This window comes from Balaenoptera borealis (genome assembly GCF_965194805.1).
Source record: "Balaenoptera borealis genome assembly, chromosome: 9".
NCBI classification, from domain to species: Eukaryota; Metazoa; Chordata; class Mammalia; order Artiodactyla; family Balaenopteridae; genus Balaenoptera; species Balaenoptera borealis.
Window position 1 is genome coordinate 24969276 of NC_138873.1, and position 26759 is coordinate 24996034.

The 26759-nt window shown below is 42.3% G+C and overlaps 1 protein-coding gene across 10 annotated transcripts in view; it reads right to left on the reverse strand.

Annotated features, from left to right (window-relative positions):
* HECA (hdc homolog, cell cycle regulator) overlaps positions 1-26759 on the reverse strand; it is a 175516-nt gene that overhangs the window by 138215 nt on the left and 10542 nt on the right. For 7 of the 10 annotated variants that reach the window (XR_014248495.1, XR_014248496.1, XR_014248497.1 and 4 more), the window contains exon 2: positions 5923-6963. Coding sequence is in view for 5 of the 10 variants with exons in the window: in XM_082405487.1 (XP_082261613.1) it covers positions 5923-6963 (1041 nt within the window). In the remaining 5 variants the exon portion in view is untranslated. Of the gene's footprint in view, positions 1-5706; positions 5779-5922; positions 6964-7224; positions 7300-26759 lie in introns of those variants that run through there. The other 3 variants (XM_082405485.1, XM_082405488.1, XM_082405486.1) reach the window with 2 other exon arrangements.

Here is a 26759-nt window from a genome sequence, read left to right on the forward strand (position 1 = left end):
GCAAAGTCCAGACTTGTCTGACTCTTAATCTCCAGGCTACATCACGGGAATTCCTGGCTGGGAATTTGTTTCAGTTACTATTATATATTGTCCTAAATACTAAGAATTTAAAATTTCTAAATTCTAGGGTTGTGAGTTCAAACAAAAAGCAGATTTCTGAGAGAATAATTACCAATGGTTCTAAGTGGTAAAGAACTATTGTACCAAAAGAAATTCCTAACTCAATCAACCTTAATAGATTATTAAAACCAAACAAAAACATCTTCTTCTGGAAAAATCAGGGAGGAGAGGCTGGAGCTGGAGGCTGGGGAGGGCACTGAGGGGGAAAGGGCCCAGGGCAAGGGAATGACAAGCCACACGGTCCACCACTGGAAATTACACATTATTTCAGCAGCGTATAATCAACTGCAGCCTGGAATCCTGTGGCCTGGAACGTGCCTTCCTACTGGAACTGAAAATGCTTTAAGGAATACATGGTTGGAACTCCGTGATGGAAGAAATTATTGGCACTGGCTTGTTATAAAAAAAGATGGCATGGACTTCGAGATGTGGCAATAAAAACATGGACATACGACAAGGCCCCACTTATGGCATTGACTTGTCTGGTGCTGATACAACAACCAGATTCTCAGACTTTATCATCAACAGTTAAACTTCTCAAGACTTCTGTAGTGCACACCTAACGCATCCATTATCTATTTGGATAATGTGTGTATGTACTTAGGTGTGTACACACACACACACACATACACAGAATTCTTAGGCCTGTCTAATTTTTACCTTTCTCCATCCACTCTGATGGGTACCCTTAAGATCTGGTCCTGGGCTCTGTCATATACTCCTCCTTTTCTTTCTCTTTTCTCCCCATTCAAGGCCTCTTCCACTCTTTTAGCCACTAATTTTATAAAATAAGCTTCAGTGTTCATCCTAAATGTTTATTTCTAATAGCGCCTGTGAAAGACACCTCCACACAAAAGTCCCAACATCTCTTCAAACCCAATACACACAAGTACCCCACCTTCTTTCCTCTAAGATCAGGTCCCTTCCTCAACATTCTCTACTCCTGTTCGTGACAATACCGTTTACCTGGTCTAGAGCCAAAGTGAGCCAACAAGGACACATCTTTATCCCGTACAGTAAAGCTGTCTCCAAAGCTGTGATCTTTCCTTTAATATAATCTCTTACAGCTGTTCCCACCTTTCAATCCCCACCATCACCACCCAGCTGTCTCTCTTCTCCTTGCATCTAGAATACAGATTTAAGTTTCAACTGTATAGCTTCCACCCCTTTCAAACAACTTTTCCCCCAAGCAACCGTTGGCTTTAAAAAAAAAAATTGTTGGGCTTCCCTGGTGGCGCAGTGGTTGAGAGTCTGCCTGCCAATGCAGGGGACACGGGTTCGAGCCCTGGTCTGGGAAGATCCCACATGCCGCGGAGCAACTGGGCCAGTGAGCCACAATTGCTGAGCCTGTGCGTCTGGAGCCTGTGCTCTGCAACAAGAGAGGCCGCGATGGTGAGAGGCCCGCGCACCGCGATGAAGAGTGGCCCCCGCTTGCCGCAACTGGAGAAAGCCCTCGCACAGAAATGAAGACCCAGCACAGCCATGAATAAATAAATAAATAAATTTAAAAAAAAAAATTGTTAAACCCTTCATCAATATGGCAAAGCTCTCTGTTATGGCTTGAAAGGACACCCACAATCTGTTCTCCACCTACCTTACTCATTTCCTACTCTAGAACCTCTGCTCCAACCAGATGGTGCTCTTCGGTTCTCTCACTGTCTCCTGACCTTTTTATGAACAACTATTCCTTTGCTTACATTACTCCTTATCAACAAACCCCCAGTGTAGTTAGACCGTGTACTTATCAAAGTCCAATGCCCCTCTTGACATCTGCCTTCACATTACCTCCTTTGACTACCCAGGCCAAAGTGTCCCCTTCCTCTTTGGAAATGATAGGTTGCTTCACGTACATAATATCCAGGTGATACCAGTTCCAAAGGTGGTACTAGTGCCTTAGGCCTGGTAAAGTTAGTTACACTTTTGTAAATGTATCTTATATCCTAAGATTATAGACTGATGAGTGGCAAGGACTGATAGTACCCAGGACAAGTATGCAATTCATAAGTTTGATTGGTTGGTGAACAGATTAAATGAAAAGGATTTATCCATCATGAATAGAAAAAGGACAACTCTCCTCTCATGTACCCTGTACCCCTGTACCCTCATTCATCTTCATAAAGAATTATTTCCAGTCATAAAATGGTGAAGTGAAGATGTTTCCATCTACTTCCCCCTAAAATTATCCCCACACAGTATAAAGTACAAGGAACAAAATACAAATTCTATCTTCCATGAAACTGTGAGGTGCTTGCAACCCTGAATATGAGATCAGAAATTAGATGGAGAAATAATAAATGGTTTAGCTCTGAAACTGGACAAGAAGCACAGGGGAGGTTGAGATGAGGTGCTGAAAGGGAAAGAGCGGGGTATAACAAATTACTAAATAACCACACATTAGAACTATACAACTATACAACTTTTTTCATCAAGAAGCAGAGTCTGTTGAATCATCCCCTGAATCTGGGATAGCCTTACAACTTATTTTTTTGAGGAATAGAATGTGATGGAAGTGATGTTACTCGGTCCCAAGCTTAAGCCTCAAGAGAGAGAGGCCATGCAGCTCCATTCTCACCATCTTTAATGCTATCCTGAGAACACCATGTGAAAAAGTCCAGGCTAGTCTACCGGCAGATGAAAGGATATATAAACAGGGATAAGCCATTCTAGCTGAGGTTCCCAAGGCCAACCAGACTGCCAACTGCTAGACATGTGTGAGAGGCCATCCTAACCAACCAACTCATAGAATTGCGAGAAATTATAAACCATCACTGTTTTACACCACTAAGTTTTAGAGTGGCTTGCCCTATAACGAAGGCTAAAAGACACAGGACGGTAGGCAAAACTCTAGAAAATGAATGAGAACACTCCTCGCAAATTCAGCTCCCTTTCCCTGCTGAGAAAGATGAAACAGAAATAGCATGCATGAAACAAGAACAGGATGCTATTAAAAAGAACTTTTGGAAATTACAAATATAATAGACAACAGAAAATCTTAAACTCAGTAAAAATACTGGAATATAAAATCAGAGAAATCTTCCAGAAAGCAGTATAAAGATGAAGAGATGAACAGGGCCAAAAATATACATAATAAAGGATCTCCCCCCTCCTCAAAAAAAGGATCAATCTAAGAGGTCCAACATCTGATTAACTGTTCTACAGAGAAGAAAGAAAGAAAGAAAGAAAGAAAGAAGGAAAGAACGAAAGAAAGAAAGAAAGAAAGAAAGAAAGAAAGAAAGAAAGAAAGAAAGAAAGAAAGAAAGAAAGAAAGGAGGGAGGGAGGGAAGGAAGGAAGAAAGAAAGAAAGAAAGAAAGAAAGAAAATGAAAATGGGAGGAAATCATCAAAGAAATAAATCAAAAGAAAATTTCCCCAAATTGAAGACTATAAGTTTACAAAATCAAAAAGCCAAGAAAGCATCCTGCCCAACAAATGGAAAAAAAGACATCATGGTGAAACTTCAGAATACTAGAGAAAATCTAAAAACCTTTGGAGGATGGGAAGGGGAAATAAAGGGCCAGGAATAAGAATAATATTAGATTTCTCAGTAGCAACATTGGAAGACAGGAGACAGTGAAGTAATGCCTTCAAAATTCTAAAGGGAAAATAATTATAACTTGGAAGACTATGGGAAAATATTCCAAAGGGAAAACTATTCCAAAGGGAAAATAATTATAACTTGGAAGTGTGAAGATAGAATCAAGATACTACTAGACTTTCAAAATCTCAAAACATCCATTCCCATGCTTCCTTTCTCAGAAAGCTCCTAGGGGATGCTTCTTAACAAACTGAGGAAATTTACCAAGAAAAAACAAAGTATGGGATCTAAGAAACAGAAGATAAAAAATAGGAAAGAGATGAAAGAATTCCTAGAAGGACAGCTATGTAGTACAGCAGGCATTAAGTGCAGCAGGACAGACAGGAGTAGGAAGATGAAAGCCTCCATGAAGGAAATTTCTAGAAAAAAATTCATAAAATTGTTTGACATTTATTGCAGCTCTATTTACAATAGCCAGGACATAGAAGCAACCTAAGTGTCCATCATCGGATGAATGGATAAAGAAGATGTGGCACATATACACAATGGAATATTACTCAGCCATAAAAAGAAATGAAATGGAGGTATTTGTAGTGAGGTGGATGGAGTTAGAGTCTGTCATACAGAGTGAAGTAAGTCAGAAAGAGAAAAACAAATACAGTATGCTAACACATATATATGGAATCTAAGGGAAAAAAAAAAAAGGTCATGAAGAACCTAGTGGCAAGACGGGAATAAAGACACAGACCTACTAGAGAATGGACTTGAGGATATGGGGGGGGGGGTAAGATGTGACAGGGTGAGAGAGTGGCATGGACATATATACACTACCAAATGTAAAATAGATAGCTAGTGGGAAGCAGCCGCATAGCACAGGGAGATCAGCTCGGTGCTTTGTGACCACCTAGAGGGGTGGGAGGGAGGGAGATGCAAGAGGGAAGAGATATGGGAACATACGTATATGTATAACTGATTCACTTTGTTATAAAGCAGAAACTAACACACCATTGTAAAGCAATTATACTCCAATAAAGATGTTTAAAAAAAAAAAACGTTTGACAGGTATGTGGACATGTTTTTGAAGGGTGGTTTGTAGAGCTGCTGGAGAGTTAGAACCACCAGCCAAAGCTTCAAAAAAAAGGCTAAGCAAATGAAAATGTGAAGCAATTATTAACTTTGATAAAAACAAAAGGAGTCCCAGAACATACAGTTCTCTAAATAGGAACTACATCTATACTTCTTGGCTCAGCACTAAATATTTATATACTCATAATAACAAAATCATTAAGGATTTAACTAAGAATTGTGATGGATTATCCTGAGAGAAAGGGGAAGATGCAAGAAAGCATGAACCATCATCCACCTTAAAAGTAAATCTAGAGGTAATATCTAAAATCGGAGAATGAAGATAGCAGTTTTAAAATTATGATGGTAAAAACCTGACGAATCAGTTAAGATTTGAAAGTGTCTCACTCTGAGAAGTGAGACAGCAGGGGTGGGTGGGAAGAAGATAGGTGGGGATATATCATTTTTACTATAGGCTTTTTTAAGCACACTTTTAAAGTTATAAACGGGTTATATGTCACGGATCCCCTATTTATATAAATTCAGTAGTTTTACATGAATTGACAGATTTCTCTGTCAACCGACCCACCCCCTGTTATTCATTTTCTGGCTGAAATGTCCCAGTCTTTGTATGTCATCCACAGCACTAATAATAAGAAGCTCCCCACGCCTCACCACCAGGGTAATATCTGAGCTTTCATTTTCCTTTTGCTGCTATCAGGAAAGTCTCACCTTTCATACATTTCAAGATTAATTCAACTAATCTAAAAACACATTGACCTTTCCCTCACTGTGTTACGTTTACAAGGATCAAAGAGAATACACAGCTTGCTGGGCACATTAACATAGGTTTCAAAGGCAACTATTTTATAGCAAGTGAAACATTTTTATGCAATTCCTTCTCTAAAGTTCCTCCCAATTACGAAAAACTATACACCTGAATCCTCTCTTCAAATTACAGCAAGTCAGAAACATAAAATTACCCACCAGGACCACTGTACTCGGTATAGTGTGACATCAGAGGAAAGGACACCACCTCCACCACCTCACTGGGCAGGGCTGAAATATTCAAAAGTTAGCTAGCTCCTGACTAGAACAAAAACACATCATCGGTTAAAATTAAGCCCGAACAGAGCCATCCCTTCTTGTTGGCTTTTCACTTCTCACAAACAGAAAACAGGCAAGGTGAGTGAACACCTGTACCTTGAAGGTGACAGGGAACATCGTATTCGATCTCATCGTGCCTCGAGGGGCTTAAGAACAGAGTTCCGTCCACCAGCGGGAACTGCTCGAACACCGGGAGCGCCCGGTGGCACAGGGCGCAGTTCACCACGTTCCTGTGGCTGGCGCTGAGGGCCGCGAGGATGAACTTCCGCAGATCCTCGCCCTGGCCCATCTGGGCGTCGTCCTCCACCCGCACGTGGAAAGTGTTCAGCTTGTGCCGGGGGATGTGCGTGAGGAGCTCGGACAGGTCCAGGCGCCGCAGGAACTGCACGGGCGCGTCGAAGTGGCCCCCCCTGTGAACTGACAACCCGGCCGGACTGTAGTCAAAGTGGGCGTTTCGGAACACGTGGCCCCCCGCCAGGGCCTTTTTGTGAGGTTCCAGGTGGATGGCGTTCTTCAGGAACTCCCCGAGGTACCTGGAGGAGCGGGGGCCGCTGAAGTGGGCGGGGGAGAGGATGGAGTAGCCGGTGGGCGGGGACTGGCCCGGGGAGCCGCAGGGGGAGCGCGCCCCGTAGGCTGCGGCGCCCCCGCCCTTCTCCTGGGAGTTCTGCCGGTCCATGGAGTGCCGGCGGGGCAGGTCGTGGCTCAGGCCTTTCTGGGGCTTAGTGGGCGGCCGGCACTTCTTGGCCTCCTCCACCGCCTCACCGGGGGGCCTCCCGGTGTTCCTCTCCGACCCCGACTTCTTCTTTTTCTCATCCTGCATCCGCTTCACCTGGTACCAGTCCGTGTCCTTCTTCAAGTGGCCCTGGCCGCAGCGGCAGGAGCAGAAGCGGAAGGCCAGGTCGTAGCCCTTCTTGGTCCACATGTTCTGGCGGCACTGCTTCTCGTTCCAGCTGCGGGCCCGGCCGATGCAGTTGAACTGCACCAGGATGCTGCTCTCCCACGCGTAGAAGCACTGCAGGTGCATCCAGGTGCTGTGAGGGCAGTGCTCGTTGTTGCACACCACCTTCTGGTAGTCGTCCTTCTCCAGGTCGACCGGCCTCCCGAAGCTGCAGATCAGCGGTGTGGCACAAGGGGCTTCTGGGGAGAAACACAGAGAGAGGGAGAGAGAGAAAGTCAGCTAGCGGGCTGTGGGATTCCAACCCACGGCCAAGTGTGAGATCAAAGCTACCATCCCACCTTAGCCCATTCACGCCAAAGGTACGGGGTTTCTGGTGTGGAGATTTCTACTACTGGAATAACACCAGACAGGGTTTGAAAACATTCACCATTTTCTTCTGGTGTGATGTTGTACCAAGGGAATTTATTTTCTGATTATCCGTTATCTGCTGAAAAACATACCAGTAAGCTTCAAAAAGTCCAAATCCTTCACAGTGCAATTAGCCGTATGTCAGTACTTGTAACAGTGTAGTATGAGGTCTTCCTGAGACGTGGGTGTAACGAAAGGCAGTTTCAGGGTTCTTTTAAAAATGAATCACTCCTGGGGCTTCCCTGGTGGCGCAGCAGTTAAGATTCCGCCTGCCAATGCAGGGAACATGGGTTCGAGCCCTGGTCCGGGAAGATCCCACATGCTGTGGAGCAACTAAGCCCGTGCGCCATAACTACTGAGCCCGTGCGCCTAGAGCCTGCGCTCCGCAACAAGAGAAGCCACCGCAATGAGAAGCCCGAGCACCGCAACGAAGAGTAGCCCCCGCTCGCCACAACTAGAGAAAAGCCCGTGCACAGCAACAAAGACCCAGTGCAGCCAAAAATAAAATAAATAAAATGAAATTTTTTTAAAAACCCACACCATTCACTTTATAAAAACAAACAAAAAAAATGAATCACTCCAGTGAACTAGGAAATATGACGGAGCTCTGAACCAACAAGTTCAGATGGTAGCTCCAAAAGGGCCCTCGAAACACTATCACGGGATTTAGGTTATCCTGAATGTCACAGAGAAAAGAAGACAGACTTGCCTCATGTAATACAACATGCCACCAAACGAAGCGGCAGAGATGATGGGACCCACAAAGCCTATGGCTATGTTACAATCATCCCCTTCAGTGTCGGATTCCAGGAACTTAGCAAAATGGCCCAAACCGAACTGTCTACCCCCATGATCACCGTGGCTTCCCCATCTACCTCCCGGGTGTCACAATGCTTAATCTTCACTTCTCCAAACCCCAACCGTCCAGTGTAGCAATTCACAGCATGGACTCTGCAACCAGACTACCTCACTTAGAACCCCAGCAGTACCACTGATGAGCTGTGTGCTCGTGAACAAGTTACTTTACTTCTCTGTGTGTCAGCTTCCTCTGTATAAAATGCAGATAACAACTGAACGTACCTTATATGGCTCTTAAAAGGATGAAATATACTGATACACAGGTGGTGCTGAGAGCAGGGACTGGCACGTAGTAAACTTCTTCCCCTTCCTCCCATTCTTCAAGGCCCATCTCTAGATGCCAGGACTCCCCTCTTCCCTTGCATCCTGATCTCCCCACCCCCAGGAAGGTTCTGGACTGAACCTTACTTGAGTCCCCACTGTGGTTGGTCCCCACCGGGTGATGACTCAGGAAAGGATGCCTATTACTCAGCTTTATGCTCCTGGCACCACTGGGCTCATGCCTTGCACACATCCAGTGCTGAATAAAGGTGCATTGGAAAGACACTGGCACATGAAACCCACACATGACAAGCAGAGCAGAAGGGAGAGAGAGGGCTGTAACCCTAGGCAGAAAGACTAGTGTAGGGAAGCACACTGCAAAGAAGTAGAAGAGTGGTATGTATACTGGGTAAATTAACTGTAGTCACCTGAAATGTAGACACCTTTAGTATCTTAAAATGTTAATCAGTCAATTAAACAAAGTTCAGTTGCTTTTATCTTTAATCCTTCAGAGGAACAGCCTCAAAGGCAGTGACTCTGTAATGTAATGGCAATCACCAAAGTGATATTAACCCAGGACTAAGGAAATCAAATTTAAAGAATGACCTAGCAGTACCCTTGCATTCACGATACCCAAATTTTAAATTTTAAATGCTGAGACGGACTTGACATTTCTTTTAAAAGTATTTTCACATTTCACACACTAGGTGTTTAGAAAGTAAGTAAATGAATAATGTCATGCCTCTTTTTCAAATTCCTAAGTCTTACAATTTACTGAAACATATAGGAAACATTTTTTTAACTGTAAAAAACAGGACTGGTGGCATTCAAAAACCACACCTATAACAAATTAGCCATATTATAGAAATGTATTTGATTGTTTCCTGAAAGCTGTTTCTAAATTTACAAAATCCCTAGCTCTTAAGAATAGCAGTCCCACAAAGGTATAAATGGAATACAAACACCTGATACAACCAAACCTTTAAGGGGGAAGTGGAAAGAAGGGAATCCCACATTCAGTGAGGGCCTGTGTTACACACCTCCCCTGGGACATTAGTCTGAGCTGTGACAGCTTGACCAACAAGCAAAATGAGAAAAGGTTCCTTTATACAAAGTCAGCATGGTTTTAAAAAAATGTATAGGAACACTCCAGTACCTGTTTCTACGGCTTCACTGTCAAATATTCCGTAATCAGCTTCTATTTCTCCCTGCCCAAGTGAAAATAATCACGGCTCACCTCATTCTAGGCAAAAATCTCAAGTAGTTTCAACTCTGGACAGTAAGATAATGAGGCTGACGTCACTTGGGCAAAGTCTGTCACTCTCTTTCTCATCCTGTATCCTTCCTCCCCACTCAGGCCTCGGTCCTCCCCCACCTAGTAAAAGGGAAGGACCTGACTGTAGTCATTTACACTGGCTGCCCAACAAACCCAAAGCTCTTGACAAACTCATTCATGCTAACAGGAACCCCCCAAACCAGACACTGCCATTTTCAGCTTCTTAATTGTGAAATTTACTGTTTTCACCACTCTTAAAATAGTTTCAGGCATCACAAGAAGATGGGGAGTTCGGCGGGGTGGAGGGGCGAGGAGGGGCTTCTGAAGTCACATGAGGCTTTCTAGACAAAGCCTAAGGTAGGGACTCGGTCATTTTCATCCTTGTAAACCCACTACCGTGAAGATTGTATCGTGCCTAACAAACGTCTCGTTGAAGGCAAGTACGGCCCGGTCGGATTTAGGACTCTGCAGTGACTGGGTGCTGGAGGAGGGAGAGGGGAGGAAGGTGGCCACTGGGGAGCACAGCCCACTGCTCCGCCCCTGAGTCGCAGCAGGCCTTCTAGACTCAGCACAGAATTCTCTCTGGGGCAGAGCCTGGCCCTCACCCTCACTTCCTCAGACTTACCATGATCTATTCTACCCTCCTTCAGCATCCAGGTACCAAGGGCAAACTTTAGGGTTTCTGAACAACTATTTTACGACAGGGATCTGTTCCGTACAGTAATTCTTCTTACGTGGGAACACATCCCCTTGTTTGCAGAGCAAGTTCCCCTCGGGCTATGACGGTTCTGACCAGAGGATCCTCATCGCTGAGCTTCCTGAGAGGCCAGAGCGTGGTGACTGAGGGTACGGACTCCGGAGCCAGCCAGCCAGCCTGCACTGACTCTCAGCTCCAAACTTAGTAGTTTTAAGACCCTGGACTAGTCACTTAACCTCCCTGCGCTTCTATCTTCTCACCTGTTAAAACGGCAGAAATGAGAGTGAGCACCTACCTGAAAGGGTTGCCGTGAAAACCAAAGGAGGTGTGAAGGCAGTCTGAACAGTGTCCAGCACATAATGAGCACCACTTAAACATAAGCAATTATTATTAAAAGCTTTATCACTTTATATTACCTGATGTCAAAACCAAAGGACTCTGAATGTGTTTAGAGCAAAGCTACAACCAGCAAGTGACCGTCCTCCTTTCTCCATCTGTAAAGAAGTGCAAGCAATGTTCTGCTTCCCTACAACAAACAAAGCAGGGTGGTGTGCGTAAAATAATTCACTAAATATCTACGGACACGTTTTAAAGAAGAAGGAAAATTTACTTCTTCTAACCCCTTAAAGATTTTCTCCTCAGTGTCAGACAAATAAGTATCCTGCTATGTGTGTTTTTCAACCTAAACAATCTTTTCCAAGCCTGGATAACAGGGATTCATAAAAGGCATGGCTGTGTTTGATTCATGAGATGTGTTCCTAAAGAACTTACGTAACTCAAGACTGATTATCCCCTAGTCTGGGGGTAGAGTATGGGGAAACGCATCCTCAGAATGCATAAATCTGCAGCCGTTGTGCTGTATTTTTGCTTTACTGGTGCTTTTTAATATCAGCATTATCTCTAATATTTCTCAGTTGTACCTCATAAATTGACAGCATGGCATATCATAGTGTTTTATCACATTTCTGTTCCAAAGTTACAGATTTTCAGGATGTTTTTCAGTACCAGTATTAGCATACTGGGGTATTTTGAAAGCTATAATAAAGGTTTAAATTATAAAGTTAATTTTAAAATAATAACACAAATGTCACCAAAATCCATGAAAAAGTTCTATAAACAACAAGAGTTCACATAATATTGCCAAGGGTTAGTAGGTATTTCTCTTTAAAAGAAAAGGTAATGACATTGGGTAACAAAGCATTTTTATAATTCAGTTGACCTGCTGGCTTTGAAAATATGAGATGGCTTGATGCATAACTTGGGGGAATGTGTCTGTTGAAATTTTCCATATAATGTGAAGCTTTTATTATTATTTATGTGTCATTAGTTGAAATTTGCATAATTCAATTCGCATATAATGGGATCACACTGTACTAGGAAATAAATTAGCAGGCTGCCTTTTCTCCTGCTTGGAGATTTAGATCTTGAGGGCGCTGTATCACGGAGAACTACACAGCACCCTAGCATTTCATGTACTGCATGCACTCACCCTGAAGGAGAGGTCGGTCCAAGAGCTCTCGGAACCAAACCACAATACCGTAGGATGGGAACAGAACTCCAGATTAAGTATATGTGTACGTGCACTAGTGTGTGCATGTGTGCCTGTATGTGTGCATATATATAACTGCAAAGAGACTGCCCAGTTGTTAAACTATCCCACTGTTAAAGACTCCAGAAAAGACCTCACGCCATCCTCGAGTACTATAATCCAAATTTAAAGCATTTTCCTTGCTTCTCTGAAACACTCTAGAACATGATTTTGATTATCCTTGTCAATGGCCTCCCCTTTACCTGCACAAATATTCAAAATATGGCCATAATCAAAACTCCTAAATCATATTTTTCATATGTAATTCCCATTTTACCACCTAAGTTATAAGCACAGTGTGCCCAAAACGTTGACCTACTTCTCTCTTGGTGCCCCCAGAATGGTGCCTGGAGACCAAAGGCCACGGTGGAGTTGGCCGCTCCCCTTGCCTCTGGATTCCCAAAGCCATCGGCTTAAAAGACAAATGGCTTCACCTCCCCCCAGTCTGTCCAACGGGTAAAACATATGGCCGCATGATTAACTGGCAACATGGGTTACCTGCAGACCAGGTACCTGTCAAAGAATACGATCCATTAACTCACTGCTGTTCAATATCTGCCAAAAGCTCAACTGAGAGAAACAATTTTTAAGAAAGAGTCCATAGATGATGTCCACACATTCCTCTAGATCAGAGTTCCAGTGGGGTGGTCTGGCCTGCAGTGTCTTATTAAACCAGTACAGCGTTTTTTGTTATGAAGTGTAAATGCCTTTTAGATGTATCATGCCCTCTCTGGGTCATCCAGGCCTCCACTCCAGCCCCATTCATATACCTACTCATATGCCAGGACCCTGGATGCATTTGGGTGTGTGAGTCCTGTGCTAGATAGAAGCTATCGCTTAGTTAAGCCAGGTGTCCCAGAGTTGGTTACTTGGACCACATTGTTTTATTCCCTGGACAGGCTGTTTTGAATGACGTGAGCAGGCCTAATAAATTTATTTATGAAAGGACATTGTCATGGACATTGCTCAGTATTTTATAACATCTTATAAGTCGCTGCTTTTGTTTTGCTTCATTTGCTAATCTGATGGACACTGTAGCGCAGGCCACCTCTTCTGCCTGCCTCTTTCCTCTGTGTGCTGGAAATCCGAAAGCCACGTTTGTGACCTACCTCTTGTAACGCCTCAAGACGTCCATTATTTTTCCCAACAGTATCACCTCTATTACTAATATTCTCACTTATTTATTATTTCTTATAGTATTACATGTATTTTTGAAAGCCACTTTATTTTTAGAAGAAGGAGGCTATAAATGATCAAAACAGAAATCCATTCCCCACCTCTCCTCGTAACTTTCAAATCAGCTTTGCCTAATACGTATCAAAATTTGGACTTGACGGGGGCCCAGGTGCTCCCCTCCCTTCTCACTTTCCAAAGTCGGCCAGAGCAGGGTGCAAGGTGAGAGGGGAGGCCGGTGCTGACCCACGACCCCGGGAGCCCCACAGACACAGCGCCGTCAGGAAAGGCTGCCCCCTTCTGCCTTGCCTGTGGCACAAGCGGTGGGTCCTGGAGCCGCTCTGCTCACCCGCTCCGTGCCTCTCCCCCATCCCACAGCCCACGCCTCTCACCCACTTCCCCTGGGCCCAGCTTCCCACTCTGCTATTCATACCCAGGCCTCTACTGTTCCCAGCCCACCTGGCTTCTCTCAGACACACCTCGGGCTGGTTCCTGCCGCTCGGCTCTGCCAGCCAACCTGGCCCCTCTGGCCTCCTTGCCCCACCCTGGACCGTGCAGGTGCCTCCCCCATCACCTGCTCCCAGCCTCACTGATGAAATTAGACATGGTGAAGTGGGCTCAGACTCCTCCCAACTCCACCCCGCCTTGTCTTCTTCTGGGGGTGTGTGGAGTGGGGGGGGGTCTCGCTCCTGGGCTCTAACCCACAAGGCCTAGACTCTTGCGGGCATTGTCATCCTCATGTGGGCCCAGTCTTGTCTCCACTTAGCTCTTCCCAACAGCAGCCTCTTTACCTCCCCTCCTCCCCTTCTCCCCCCTCACCTAGCAAACCCAGGAATTCATTTCTGGAAAATATGAAAAGGAGAATCCCATGTTCACTGCAGAGACTAGCTCTAAGGGGAGAGGCAGAAAAAAGAGCAATGAACTGAGAAGTTGCAAGTATTACAGATGTGGCCACACAATCTGAACCTGCTGCAGGGTCACATCACCACTGACAACTACAAGAATCCAACCAACTCCATCTTCCTAGGATGGCTACTGAAAAAACACCAATGTAAAAACTTAATGGCAAGAATAGCAGATTACTGTAGTCATCTCGCTTTTATTAATGGCATTAGCAATTATAATGACAACTTTTTTTAATAATAAAAGTCATATTCATTGGTAAACTAATCATAGATACATGTACTCATATATAAGAATATAAGAAAAAATAAGTTTATAACAGGTGCCAAGTGAAATAAGGCACATGCGATCATATATATGTGTACATGAGTGTATCTATGAATAACTGGATATCACCTCATCAATGTAATTTCATACACATGCACGTGTACACACACACATGTCTACTCTAGATGCAATATTATTTCCACAGTGAACAACGACAAAAGACCCTTGCTTTTGCTAACCAAGTTCTTTAACAGTTAAATTTGAACCTCGAGATCCACTGTAAACCCATCCTTTTGGCAATTACAATTGCCAGTAAACAACTGTTTGCTTTATGGGTTGCCCTTTCTCATGTCACTCTTTGAATACTGGCCAGCTTGGCATTAGCCACGGCAGGAATCTGTCATCACCTTTTGGAATTCTGACCACATTCTCTAAGATATTAATCATCCCTTGCCCCCCTGCTTGGCATCAAAGCAAATTCAGTGAGCATCTTCTCCTTGCAGTGACACGGGGTTTTGAAGCTTGTGGGTCCAGCAGGTTTGCTTCATCTTTTTTACAGACACTGGCATAAAAAAGAATGATGAAAAATATAGAAAAATATACACAAATGAGTATTTGGAACCAGGAATATATTGTTCCACTCTGTGCACAGATGTGATGCCATCAGCATTTCCGCTTTCCTCCTGCTCCTGGAATGAATCAGGGAACATCAATACAGCGCATGACAACCCTGAATTTCTTCCATCACCGCAATTGATCATGAAAATGGTAAAGGTTTATCATCTGCAAATATTATGGATTTGAGGCCAGATTTTTTTAATCAGCATATCCTGATAAGTAGACTTAACACCAGTTTACTAGGTCTGACACGCTAAAATCTTCTGAATCTTTACTATAAAGAAGTCAAATACAGGATAATATGAGTACTTGACTACAGGTCTCTAGAGATCTGGACATCTGCAAAACAGTACAATAGTTATATTCTCAAAATGCTGTAAAAACTCAAACTATACAGATAAACTTCATATAGGAAATATTTCTAAGTGATCTGGTCTCTGAATAAATCAGTTTTCTTAGCAGGTTTATTATACATAATTACCTAAAGAAAGAGCCTTCAAATTTTCCAGGATACTAATAAACACTCATTTGGGCAAATGTATGGCTTCTTTTAATAGCTATCGTTTAATAAAGACCCTGTTTTAGAAGACGTAATAAAAACACCAGGGTTTGTCTTAGGGTTAAACACTTACTACAGAAGAAAGAAAATACATGGGGTCTCTGAAAATCAGCTAATTACAAGTCAATTCAAATAACGTTTTTGAACACCTGTTATGTGCCCAGTTCAGAGCTTAACATAGGGGCTGCAAGTGTTGAATAAATTTGTAAGCCATACTTTCCTATGTCTTTGAGTATCTTATACTTTTTTGTTGAAAACTGGACACTTTAAATAACATAAAGTGGCACTCAAAATCAGATTCTCTCTACTTGCAGGATACGCTTCTGTTGTTGTTACTGCTGTTTGTTTAGTGATGTTTAATTCTGTAAAGTCTCTATTTTTTCGTCACGTGTAGCCACTGAAGTTTCTGCTCAGTTAGCTTAGTGGTCTAGCTAATAAACTGGACAGAGACTTCCTTAAATGCCCTAAACCAATAAGTGTCCCATCCTTCGCCAGGGGGTTGTGTGTGTGTGTTGGGCAAGCCTTCAATGCTTCAACAGTTTACAACCTTACTTAGCCTTTACTCTCTGCTTACTCAGAGCCTCAAGGTCAGCCAGAGGTGAGAATGAGGGCCTCCTCAGGTCTTTCCTGGACATGCTCTGAGCGCTGCCATGTGCACAGTCTTCTAGAGCACCAGGAATACATCAGAGCTTCTCAAAGCCCCTTATGGACCTCCTACTTCCAACACATTCTCTTTAAGTTTTTTGACCCATTTCTTGTTTGCTCCAACTGGTATCACTGCTGCAGGCAGTTGCAATGATAAAGAATTGCTGCTGAGTGTTTTCAGCAGACATCCTAAGAGGGCTTCGAACACTGGGTGACCTCTGAGCCAGGTCAAATAAAGACCAGCCCTGTGAATGAGGCTTTACCAGGGACCTTCCAGACAGGTCAAATGGTGAGAGTTCCCTGGGGCTAGGGCTTTTGGGGAAGCTCCAAACCTGTTCTTCCCCCTCTAGTGACTACTAGGTTGCTTGTTTTAAAGCTACCACGTTGGTGGGAATGTAAATTGATACAGCCACTATGGAGAACAATATGGAGGTTCCTTAAAAAACTAAAAATAGAACTACCATACGACCCAGCAATCCCACTACTGGGCATATACCCTGAGAAAACCATAATTCAAAAAGAGTCATGTACCAAAATGTTCATTGCAGCTCTGTTTACAATAGCCAGGACATGGAAGCAACCTAAGTGTCCATCATCGGATGAATGGATAAAGAAGATGTGGCACATATATACAATGGAATATTACTCAGCCATAAAAAGAAATGAAATGGAGGTATTTGTAGTGAGGTGGATGGAGTTAGAGTCTGTCATACAGAGTGAAGTAAGTCAGAAAGAGAAAAACAAATACAGTATGCTAACACATATATATGGAATCTAAGGGAAAAAAAAAAGGTCATGAAGAACCTAGTGGCAAGACGGGAATAAAGACACAGACCTACTAGAGAATGGACTTGAGGATATGGGGAGGGGGAGGGGTGAGATGTGACAGGGTGAGAGAGTGTCATGGACATATATACACTACCAAATGTAAAATAGATAGTTAGTGGGAAGCAGCCGCATAGCACAGGGAGATCAGCTCGGTGCTTTGTGACCACCTAGAGGGGTGGGATGGGGAGGGTGGGAGGGAGGGAGATGCAAGAGGGAAGAGAAATGGGAACATATTGTATATGTATAACTGATTCACTTTGTTATAAAGCAGAAGCTAACACACTATTGTAAGGCAATTATACTTCAATAAAGATGTTTAAAAAAAAAAAATAAATAAAATAAAATAAAATAGATAGTTAGTGGGAAGCAGCCGCATAGCACAGGGAGATCAGCTCGGTGCTTTGTGACCACCTAGAGGGGTGGGATAGGGAGGGTGGGAGGGAGGGAGATGCAAGAGGGAAGAGATATGGGAACATATGTATATGTATAACTGATTCACTTTGTTGTAAAGCAGAAACTAACACACCATTGTAAAGCAATTATACTCCAATAAAGATATTTAAAAAAAAAAAAAGCTACCACGCATACTACTATATAAAAAATAAACAACAAGGTCCTACTGAATAGCACAGGGAACTATATTCACTATCTTGTAACAACCTATAATGGAAAAGAATCTGAAAAGTATATACATATATACACATACATACGTGTGTGTGTGTGTGTATATATATACACACACACAGACACAAACACACACACATATACACAGCAGAGTGATTCAGGTATTACTCTGCTGTATACCTGAAACTAAAACAACATTGTAAATCAACTATACTTCAAATATATATATAAATTTTAAAAAATAAAGCTACCACAGAGCTAGGGAGAAGGAATGGGAATAAAGCAAGTTAAAAGAAAACAAAATTCACTGTTCTTACTACAATTCAATCATTTCCCCGAATAAACACTCCTAGGATTATTGCAAGCCTTTAGTTAATTTCTAGAATTTTGAAAAGTTGATTTTGATCATTTTTGCCAGTGTTCTCATTGTTTCTATGGAAAGGCAGATTTATAGATGTCCTTCTTCTGTCATTCCAGAAGTGCTTCTTAATATAGATTTAAGTTTAAATACATATTTTGTTACAGAAAAATGATAAGATGATCAATAAGAGAGTTTCAAGCAGGACGATACTCTTTCTTCAGATCAGACAGATTCTGGGTAAGAATTTAAAAATAAAGAAAAAAATGTAGGGACTTCCCTGGTGGTGCAGTGGTTAAGAATCCGCCTGCCAATGCAGGAGACATGGGTTCAAGCCCTGGCCTGGGAAAATCCTACATGTCGCAGAGCAACTAAGCCTGTGTGCCACAACTACTGAGCCTGTGCTCTAGAGCCCGTGAGCCACAACTACTGAGCCCGTGTGCTGCAACTACTGAAGCCCGTGTGCCTAGAGCCCGTGCTCTGCAAGCCCCCGCTTGCCACAACTAGAGAAAGCCCGCGCACAGCAACGAAGACCCAACGCAGCCAATAAATTAATAAATAAATAAATTTATTTAAAAAAAGAAAAAATGTAAAATTTCTGACCATTATCTTTTAAATGGCTGATAATGGTTAGCAAGTTACTATGATATTTGGATTCTGTTTAAATACATTAAAATGACACCATTTACAATAAACTATGATATTTGGATTCTGTTTAAATACATTAAAATGACACCATTTACAACAAACCAGAGACTGTATCCTCTGCATTTACTTAAACCTTTAAAAAAAACTGGGTGTGACAGTATTAATATGCAAAAGAAAGTTTGTTTTCTCAAATTCTTTTAGAGGATACACAAGCAAAAAAGTTTTATCACCACCTTCAAATCAGCCTTCTCCTGCATTTGCAGGGCAGAAGTTGAGACACAGATGTAGAGAACGGACATATGGACACCAAGGGGGGAAAACTGCGGTGGGGTGGGGATGGTGGTGTGCTGAATTGGGCAATTGGGATTGACATGTATACACTGATGTGTATAAAATTGATGCCTAATAAGAACCTGCAGTATAAAAAAACAAACAAACAAAACAACTAATACTAAACTTTCATTGGGTTATTTGTATGGAAATATGTTAACATAAATGTTTCAGACATTACATGAAATTTCTAAAAATCTTTTATGTTCTGGTATAATGTTATAAGTCATAATCCTAGTTATTACCTTAAAATGTATATCTCAGAAATAACTAATTTTCTTGTCAACTGCATTATTATGAACTTTCATCAAATTTTTAACTGTGGTCATTTTTAAGTCTTTTGTCATTTACAGACAGTTCTGGGTGTACTCTGATGCTTTTGCAAATATGTTCCTATAAAAGGGTTTCATCTTTAAGAAATTCATGGAAAAGACTCTGACAAGTACAGGTTTCTGGTAACTGACTGTACTGCTGAACTGATTGAATAAGCATTTTCAGAACTCTAATGAAAAACTGATGAACTCATAAAAGTGCTAACAAAAGATCAAGATAAAAAAAAAAAATTAATTACATGGGACTGAGTGAACTGATGAGGATGAGTATAATTTTTGTGACTTTCTGTCTGAATTAAAAAAAAAAAAATCCAGCAAGGACTCAGAGGCAAAGAATATACAAATCAATTTTCACTGCAAAGTAAAGGAGCTGTTACAGTGGAGGATTACTGGACTGAATGTCAATATTATGACATAGTATGAGTGTGTTTCATGTTTGGTAATTGCAATCATTGTTGCTTTTGTTGTGGTCATCCATGTACGATGCTTGGTGTCAGTCTATTTATCTCTTGTAAAAATAAAATACAGTGTGTGTGTGTGTGAAAAAAATAAAATAAAAAAAATAAAAATTACACTTTGACGACATCATACACACATTCAGGAACCTCGGAAACTCCCAGACTGAAGCCCCATATCCTCTGGCTATGATCAAGGAGCTCCACAACTAGGTCCCCAGGCTGGATCTCCCACCTGCTCACCCACCAGGCCCTCGCCCCAAGCCTCTGCTTCAGCTGCCATCCCTCCCTGAGGGGCAGTGCCGAGTGCAGATCAGAAGGGGGAGGAGTGGACCCGGACCACTGTGCCCACACCACACCTCAAACTCACCAGGGGGTTAAAAATAATTTCTTGACTAACTGGTGAGTATTCTTTGAAGTGAAAACTAAAAAAGTTTTAAAATAAATGTTCTCAAATATTTTGAGATCTTTCTCTACTAAAAATTTTTAAAAGACACTAAGTCCTGTACAAAAGGGAAGCTAATACTTTCAAAATATTTTGTCAACTTGTTTTAATTAGTATAGGAGCTATAGTAAAGCTCACTTAAGCATATCTGTCTTAACCTCTGATTTAGTTTATCCTCCCTTATGTTATTTTAGTGTGTGAGACTGTTCCAAAGAGGGTAGCAAGTTGAGTACATGGAGATTACATTCAGTTAAACATGTTTTTATGCTTTGAGTAGGATTTAAACACAAGGCTTTTCACTCAGACAAACTCAGACAAATCTATCCAAATAAACATGGAAGCCTCACATTCTCCCGCAACCAAAAAACAAAACAACAATGTGCTCTTCAACTATATTTAACAACTTGGGGTTTTAACATTCTCTTAATATACTGGGTTTATTCTCCTAGATTCACTCTTTTCTTACGTTCAATTAAAACTCACAAGCCTACCCAGCCTCAAGTTCAAACTAAATAGAAAGCTACAGGCTTCTATTTTACCCATTTTTTAATTTCCATTCTGGCCCCAACACTCTGACATCAGTAAGAAATCTGTATAAATAGTGACTTTAAAGTAGAAAATTCATATTTTTTCTTGTCTACCAAAGGCCATGTCAAGACCTAAAAGGACATGGACCCAAAATATGTCTGGTTTAGGCTGAATATCAGGATAAAGATAATGGTTTCATAGTTTTCCCTGAATGTCTCTTAAAAATACCAAAATATCAGAATAGAAATAAGACAATCCCTTGGTTCAGATTCTACAAACACATCCTGAGCCCAAAAGAGGATCCTTTAGTGATCTGCCCAAGTCATTCAGCTGGTAAGGGGCCTTCCCTCTTCCATTCCCACCCACAATGCACACAGATCAATAAAGAACACAGAGCCAGTTTATAAGGAGAGGAGGCAGTGACCAACAGCTTTGTGTAATCAGGTCATAGTAAGCAGTTCTATAATTTGGAATAGTGTCTCATTCAAAATTATAGAACTGCTTACTATGATCTGGTTACACAAAAGTTTATTCCATATGGTCAATGTCCATATTAATCCTCAGAATTATTTAAAAACTAGGTCTACAGAAAGTCAAGTTAAAGAAGCAAGTGCTTAGGGCTTCCCTGGTGGCACAGTGGTTAAGAATCAGCCTGCCAATGCAGGGGACACGGGTTCGAGCCCTGGTCCGGGAAGATCCCACATGCCGTGGAGCAGCTAAGCCCATGCGCCACAACTACTGAGCCTGTGCTCTGGGGCCCACGAGCCACAACTACTGAAGCCCACGTGCCTAGAGCCCATGCTCCGCAACAAGAGAAGCCACGGCAATGAGAAGCCCGTGCACCGCAATGAAGAGTAGTCCCCGCTCGCCGCAACTAGAGAAAGCCCACATGCAGAAATGAAGACCCAACACAGCCAAAAATAAAATAAATGAAATACATTTATTAAAAAAAGCAAGTGCTTAAACCCAATTACAATATAAAGGTTTCCCAATCTTTGCACTCCTTAAAAACAAAGATAGACAAAGAGGTAAATCTACTCTAGCTAACAGAATTGTTAATTTCAAAATAAATAAATAAATAAATAAGCCATGAGCAAAGGCTTACTCGTTTCTTAATGAGAATAAAGCAACTTTTCTTGGAAAGAATGTAAAGAAACGGCACTCTATTAGTATGGAGACTATCGAATAGGGCAGCAGAAAGAGCACTGATGCTGAGAAACAGAAGCTCAACCTGCTTCTCCTGACCCCTGTTTGGGTCAACATGCCAACCCCCAAGAAGATTTTTAGGGTAACTACTGTATTTAAATCAATAAACCCCCAGCACAACATGGTTAAATTCATTTCTGTACTCTATCTGTACCCTAAACTAAACTAAATCCTTACACTCCTTTGTTTTCCACGTGCCTTTTCTGTCCTGCTGAACTCCCGGAAAGATACACTCTTTCAGCTCCCCTGCCTTCCCATCAAAATAAACCTGGGAAAATACTTTATAGCAGCGGTCCCCAACCTTTTTGGCACCAGGGACCAGTTTCCTGGAAGACAATTTTTCCATAGACGGTGGGGGGGATGGTTCAGGAGATAATGCGAGTGATGGGGAGCGATGGGGAGTGGCAGGTGAAGCTTCGCTCACTCATCCACCACTCACCTCCTGCTGCGCGGCCCGGTTCCTAACAGGCCGGGACCGACACCAGTCCGCGGCCCGGGGGTTGGGGACCCCTGCTTTACAGCAATCCTTCCCACCCTGGCCGTCACTCTGCTGGGATCTAGGGAGAAAAGACAAAGCTTTTGCCTGTGGGCCACACCACTCAGCCTATTTCTGAAATGATGCATCAGCAACCAACAAGCAACTTATAGAATCTGTTGCAACAAGGAAAGACTTGTCAAAGGAGAGGGCGTGTCTAAGTCTTATACAGACCTCAGTAAAAGTGAAAACGAGACTCAAGAATAAATTATGTCTATGTCCAAGCCCAGTAGTTCACCACATGTACACACTCAACACAGCTGCTATAATATGACTTGTTTTCAGGAGAGTAAGCCATAAAAGTTCCCACTGCAGAGGAAGCTAGAAGTTTAGAGCCCAGTGATACATTAAGCCAATGATGTCATTATAACTAGACATTCATTCCTTTTCCAATTACTAACTTTTGTGGAACACAGATACAATTTCATAGTATGACTATTTTCAAAGACTCAAAACTATTCATTTCTACACTTTCCTGGTGGTACAGTGGTTAAGAATCCGCCTGCCAAGGCAGGGGACACAGGTTCGAGCCCTGGTCCGGGAAGATCCCACATGCCACGGAGCAACTAAGCCCATGCACCACAACTACTGAGCCTGCACTCTAGAGCCCGCAAGCCACAACTACTGAGCCCACGCGTCTAGAGCCTGTGCTCCGCAACAAGAGAAGCCACCTCAATGAGAAGCCCGTGCACCTCAACAAAGAGTAGCCCCAGCTCGCTGCAACTAAAGAAAGCCTGCGCGCAGCAACGAAGACCCAACGCAGCCAAAACTAAAATAAAATAAATAAATTTATAAAAAAAAAAAAAATTCATTTCTAAACTATTCATTTCTAAACTGATTTATAAAATAGTTACCAAAAATATCCAGAAATTTGTCTTTTGCCATAAGAGAATTTGTCCAGTTAAATACTGTTCTATTAAAATATATAAATATATACAAATGTATATATGATTATATTCCATATGAATTCTAAACAGTATTTCCAAGTCTGTCAAGAGAAAAACATTTCAAATTAATTCTTTAAAAATTCTTCCAAGTCATCTTTAGATCACATATCTCATGGAACATTAAAAAATAAATTATGAGGAAAACTGATATATTACAAAGTCAAAAATTTCAAATCCGACTATCTCAAAGATGAGGCTTGTTTTTAATCAACCAAATCTCAAGAAAAACAATGATTTAAAAAACCACATCCATACATTTACATAAACACACTGATACAGATACATACCCAGTATCATGTGCCTGTAGAAGTTATTTTGATAAAATCCATAATACGGTTTGGTACATTCACAATTCTTTAAACTTATTTAAAATGCAAAATGTGAAAGGGAGGTAGGGAAACAACTGAAAGTTGTAAGTAAGCATTCCACATGCTTTTACAACACAAACTCCTACTCCATAGGACCCTAGAGGCAGATAAATAGCAGAAAGGCCTGAAGTGAATGGAGATACAAACTAAAGAAAGTGTAATTACAGATACAGGTACACCAGTGTAAATCATGAAGTACAACAGGCCAAAAGTAAGGCTCTGTTAATCAAATGGTTAAAATCACAGTACAGTCTGCGGTTAAAATGAAACCTGGGGACAGATGATTCACAGATTACAACAAAACCATACACGAGTCAGCTATCCTCAGGCTGGTGAAAGCATCCTCCCCAAGGCTTCAGCCTCCACAGTCCTTCCCCACAGTGGGGTCACAAACTCTAGAAGGAGCTCCCTCAAGGGGTTGGGCTTGCCCTGAGCCCAGCAGGTGAGCACTGCATATTCACTGGGAAAATCCACATAGCGAGAGCTCCCAGACCTGAACTTGTAGAGAAACCAAAGGCTCCCCGAAGGAAGCAGAGTAAGGATTTTAGAAGAGTAACATTCACTGCAAACTCTGTGGGGCAAAGCCCAGGTTGGCCCTGGGTTCTTTCAACAAATCGGAGTGTGCATTCATCACTAAGGGAAGCAGGCACACCACCACATGACAAACTAAAAACCAAAAACCCAACTAGAAAACGCTAAAAAACCCCAAATCATGACACAACCGTTTGCTTTTTCAAACAGATCTATGGTTTTTTTGCAAAGGGTTAGTCACAAACAATAACATGTTATCCTCGTTTTCCACAGATAAGAATAGTTGGGGTCAGAAAGGTTCATCAGCCTTGCAAAATGGCAGACCTCAAGCTATGACCTGTGTCTCTCAAATCTCACACTCTTTAAACAAGCAATGCATTTGGGAACCTCTTCCAAGCCACAGACATTTGAGAAGCACAGGGCAGACTGGATCAGCGTGACACACAGGGTGCAAATAAACTCTTGGTTCAATTCAGTACTATGTTCTCATTTTATTAACACAGAAATGTAATTTCAGCGCAAGTGCCAGAAAGACAAAAATGAGAACTTTCCTATGATTCAGCATTTAAGTTTATTATCACAAGGAAGTTATGGGTAATTTAGCCTTAAGAGGCCTCAGTTTGTAGCAGAGGCGATAAGTAAATAACAAGCCTTTATCTACAAGTTTCAAAGTCCTTGGAACTGGCTCGAATAAAAACCGCAGGGGATTTTAGGAATGCGCAGGAAATGACAGGTGTTGAGCACAGGAACTTCAGCTGTCAACCAGACAGGAGTGGTCAGGGAGAAGGTCAAGGAGGGCGGCAGGAACCGTAATCAATTCCGTGAAACAGAGCTTTGCAAATTACGTACAAAAAGGAAACAGACCCTCACAAATGTAACAGCATTACTGTGCACTGATACCCAAATGAACTCAGTCACTACCCCGATGCCAGGCCCAAACTGCTTTTCCGATAAGTAATTTCACAGACAACTTTCCCCACTCTCCCCTTTCTCTTGAGGTTCTATCTCTATGTGGATGTTCTGTGATCATACAAAATTGTAACATGTCTAACCAGCAACACCTTAAACAAGGCAAAAAGATAAACAATAAGCCAGGGGAAACATATGTCAAAAAGTATCCTGAATATAAAAAGATCTTGTTTAGATCAATGAGAATACAACTATCCCATTAGTAAAATGGACAAAAATCACGAACGGAAAAAATACAAATGAACCACATACATATAAAAAGACATTCATTCAGCTGGCAATCCAATAAATGCAGATAAAAAGTACAGCGAGATGTGATTTTTCATCTATCTGATTGGCAAAGGTGAAAATGGTTATCAAAATCCCTGTGGAAGGGTGTGAAGAAAGAAGCACTCCATGCAGGGCCAGCGTTAGTGGAAACAGGGAAACCCTTTCTGGAAAGTGGTTTGGCAACACGTATCAAAGCCTTGAAAGTCACATGCCTGCTGACCAGTGACCTCACTTCTAGGACTGTAGCCTAAAGAAGATAATCGCATCCTCGCTATGAACTGTGATCCATTAAGAACAGGAAGTGTCAGTTCAAATGTTCACTATCGCCACAATCCCAAGACCAGGAAGTCCTTGTGTCATCATGAGAAGGATCAGATTAACAGGAGCGAACGACGTGTCAGCTAAGTGCTTCCTTGGTCAAGTGTTTTCTTGTTTCACAAATTTAGTTTCAGTTCAAGTACCAGAACGATAAGCATGAGGCCTTCTAAAAGTAACTTAAATAGCCCTAGTGCCTCCTTAATGTTTTTATACTAAATTTAAGCCCTCTACTTAAAAACTTGTTCATCATTCATACACATGTCTGCGTATCAGTCAAGATGGAGCCAGTATCACATAGGATCCAACGGCCACAGCGGGGTCAGGCACATCTCGCTGACACGAGTGTGCCTTTTCCGCAAAAAGGGCAGGAGGCTGTCCGTGGAGCTGAATGCCCCCATCCTCCAATGCAGACCGCAGACGGCTGGGTGTCCCGCTTGGCTTCCAGTCAGCACCCCATAAAGGGGGTCAGCATCATCACTGTTCCTGCCGCTGGCAACGGCTTCTCCTCCTTCCTATGGGTCCATGGGTTCTGCAGCCCCAACACACCTACCATCCAGGTACCTTACCTAATTTCCTACTGAACTGCGACACATCGTCGGCATTTGTAAAACTAAATGCCTAATACAGTGGAACCACATCATTATAGGGCTAACGTTAACTCCAACATGTAAGCACTGCCCAATAAGAACAGATCTGAGGAGTTGGAAACAGAAGAATTCTTGGAGCTGCCCTGTGTATCAGACGTGCTCGCTTCTGCCTCTACCACGGAAGGATGCTTCCCGTTTCCCAGTGCCAGGCTCTCTCCATGGCTTCTGGCAGCACTGTGTCTGTTCCTTAACAACAGTCACCAGGCATCCCAGCTCAGCCTCTCAGATTACAGACTGCACCTGCTGCCAATCAAAAATAGCCAGACCTTGATTCCCCCCATTCCCCAGTCTCCGTTTCTGCCCAGACACTGAGGTTTGTCAGGCATAACAAGTAATATGTCACTTTAATAAGAAGTTATGTTGTAATACTACAGTTCTACTAAATATTATATTGACATAATCATCACATTCAGGAGTGCTCATTTAGAAACCTAAAACAGTTT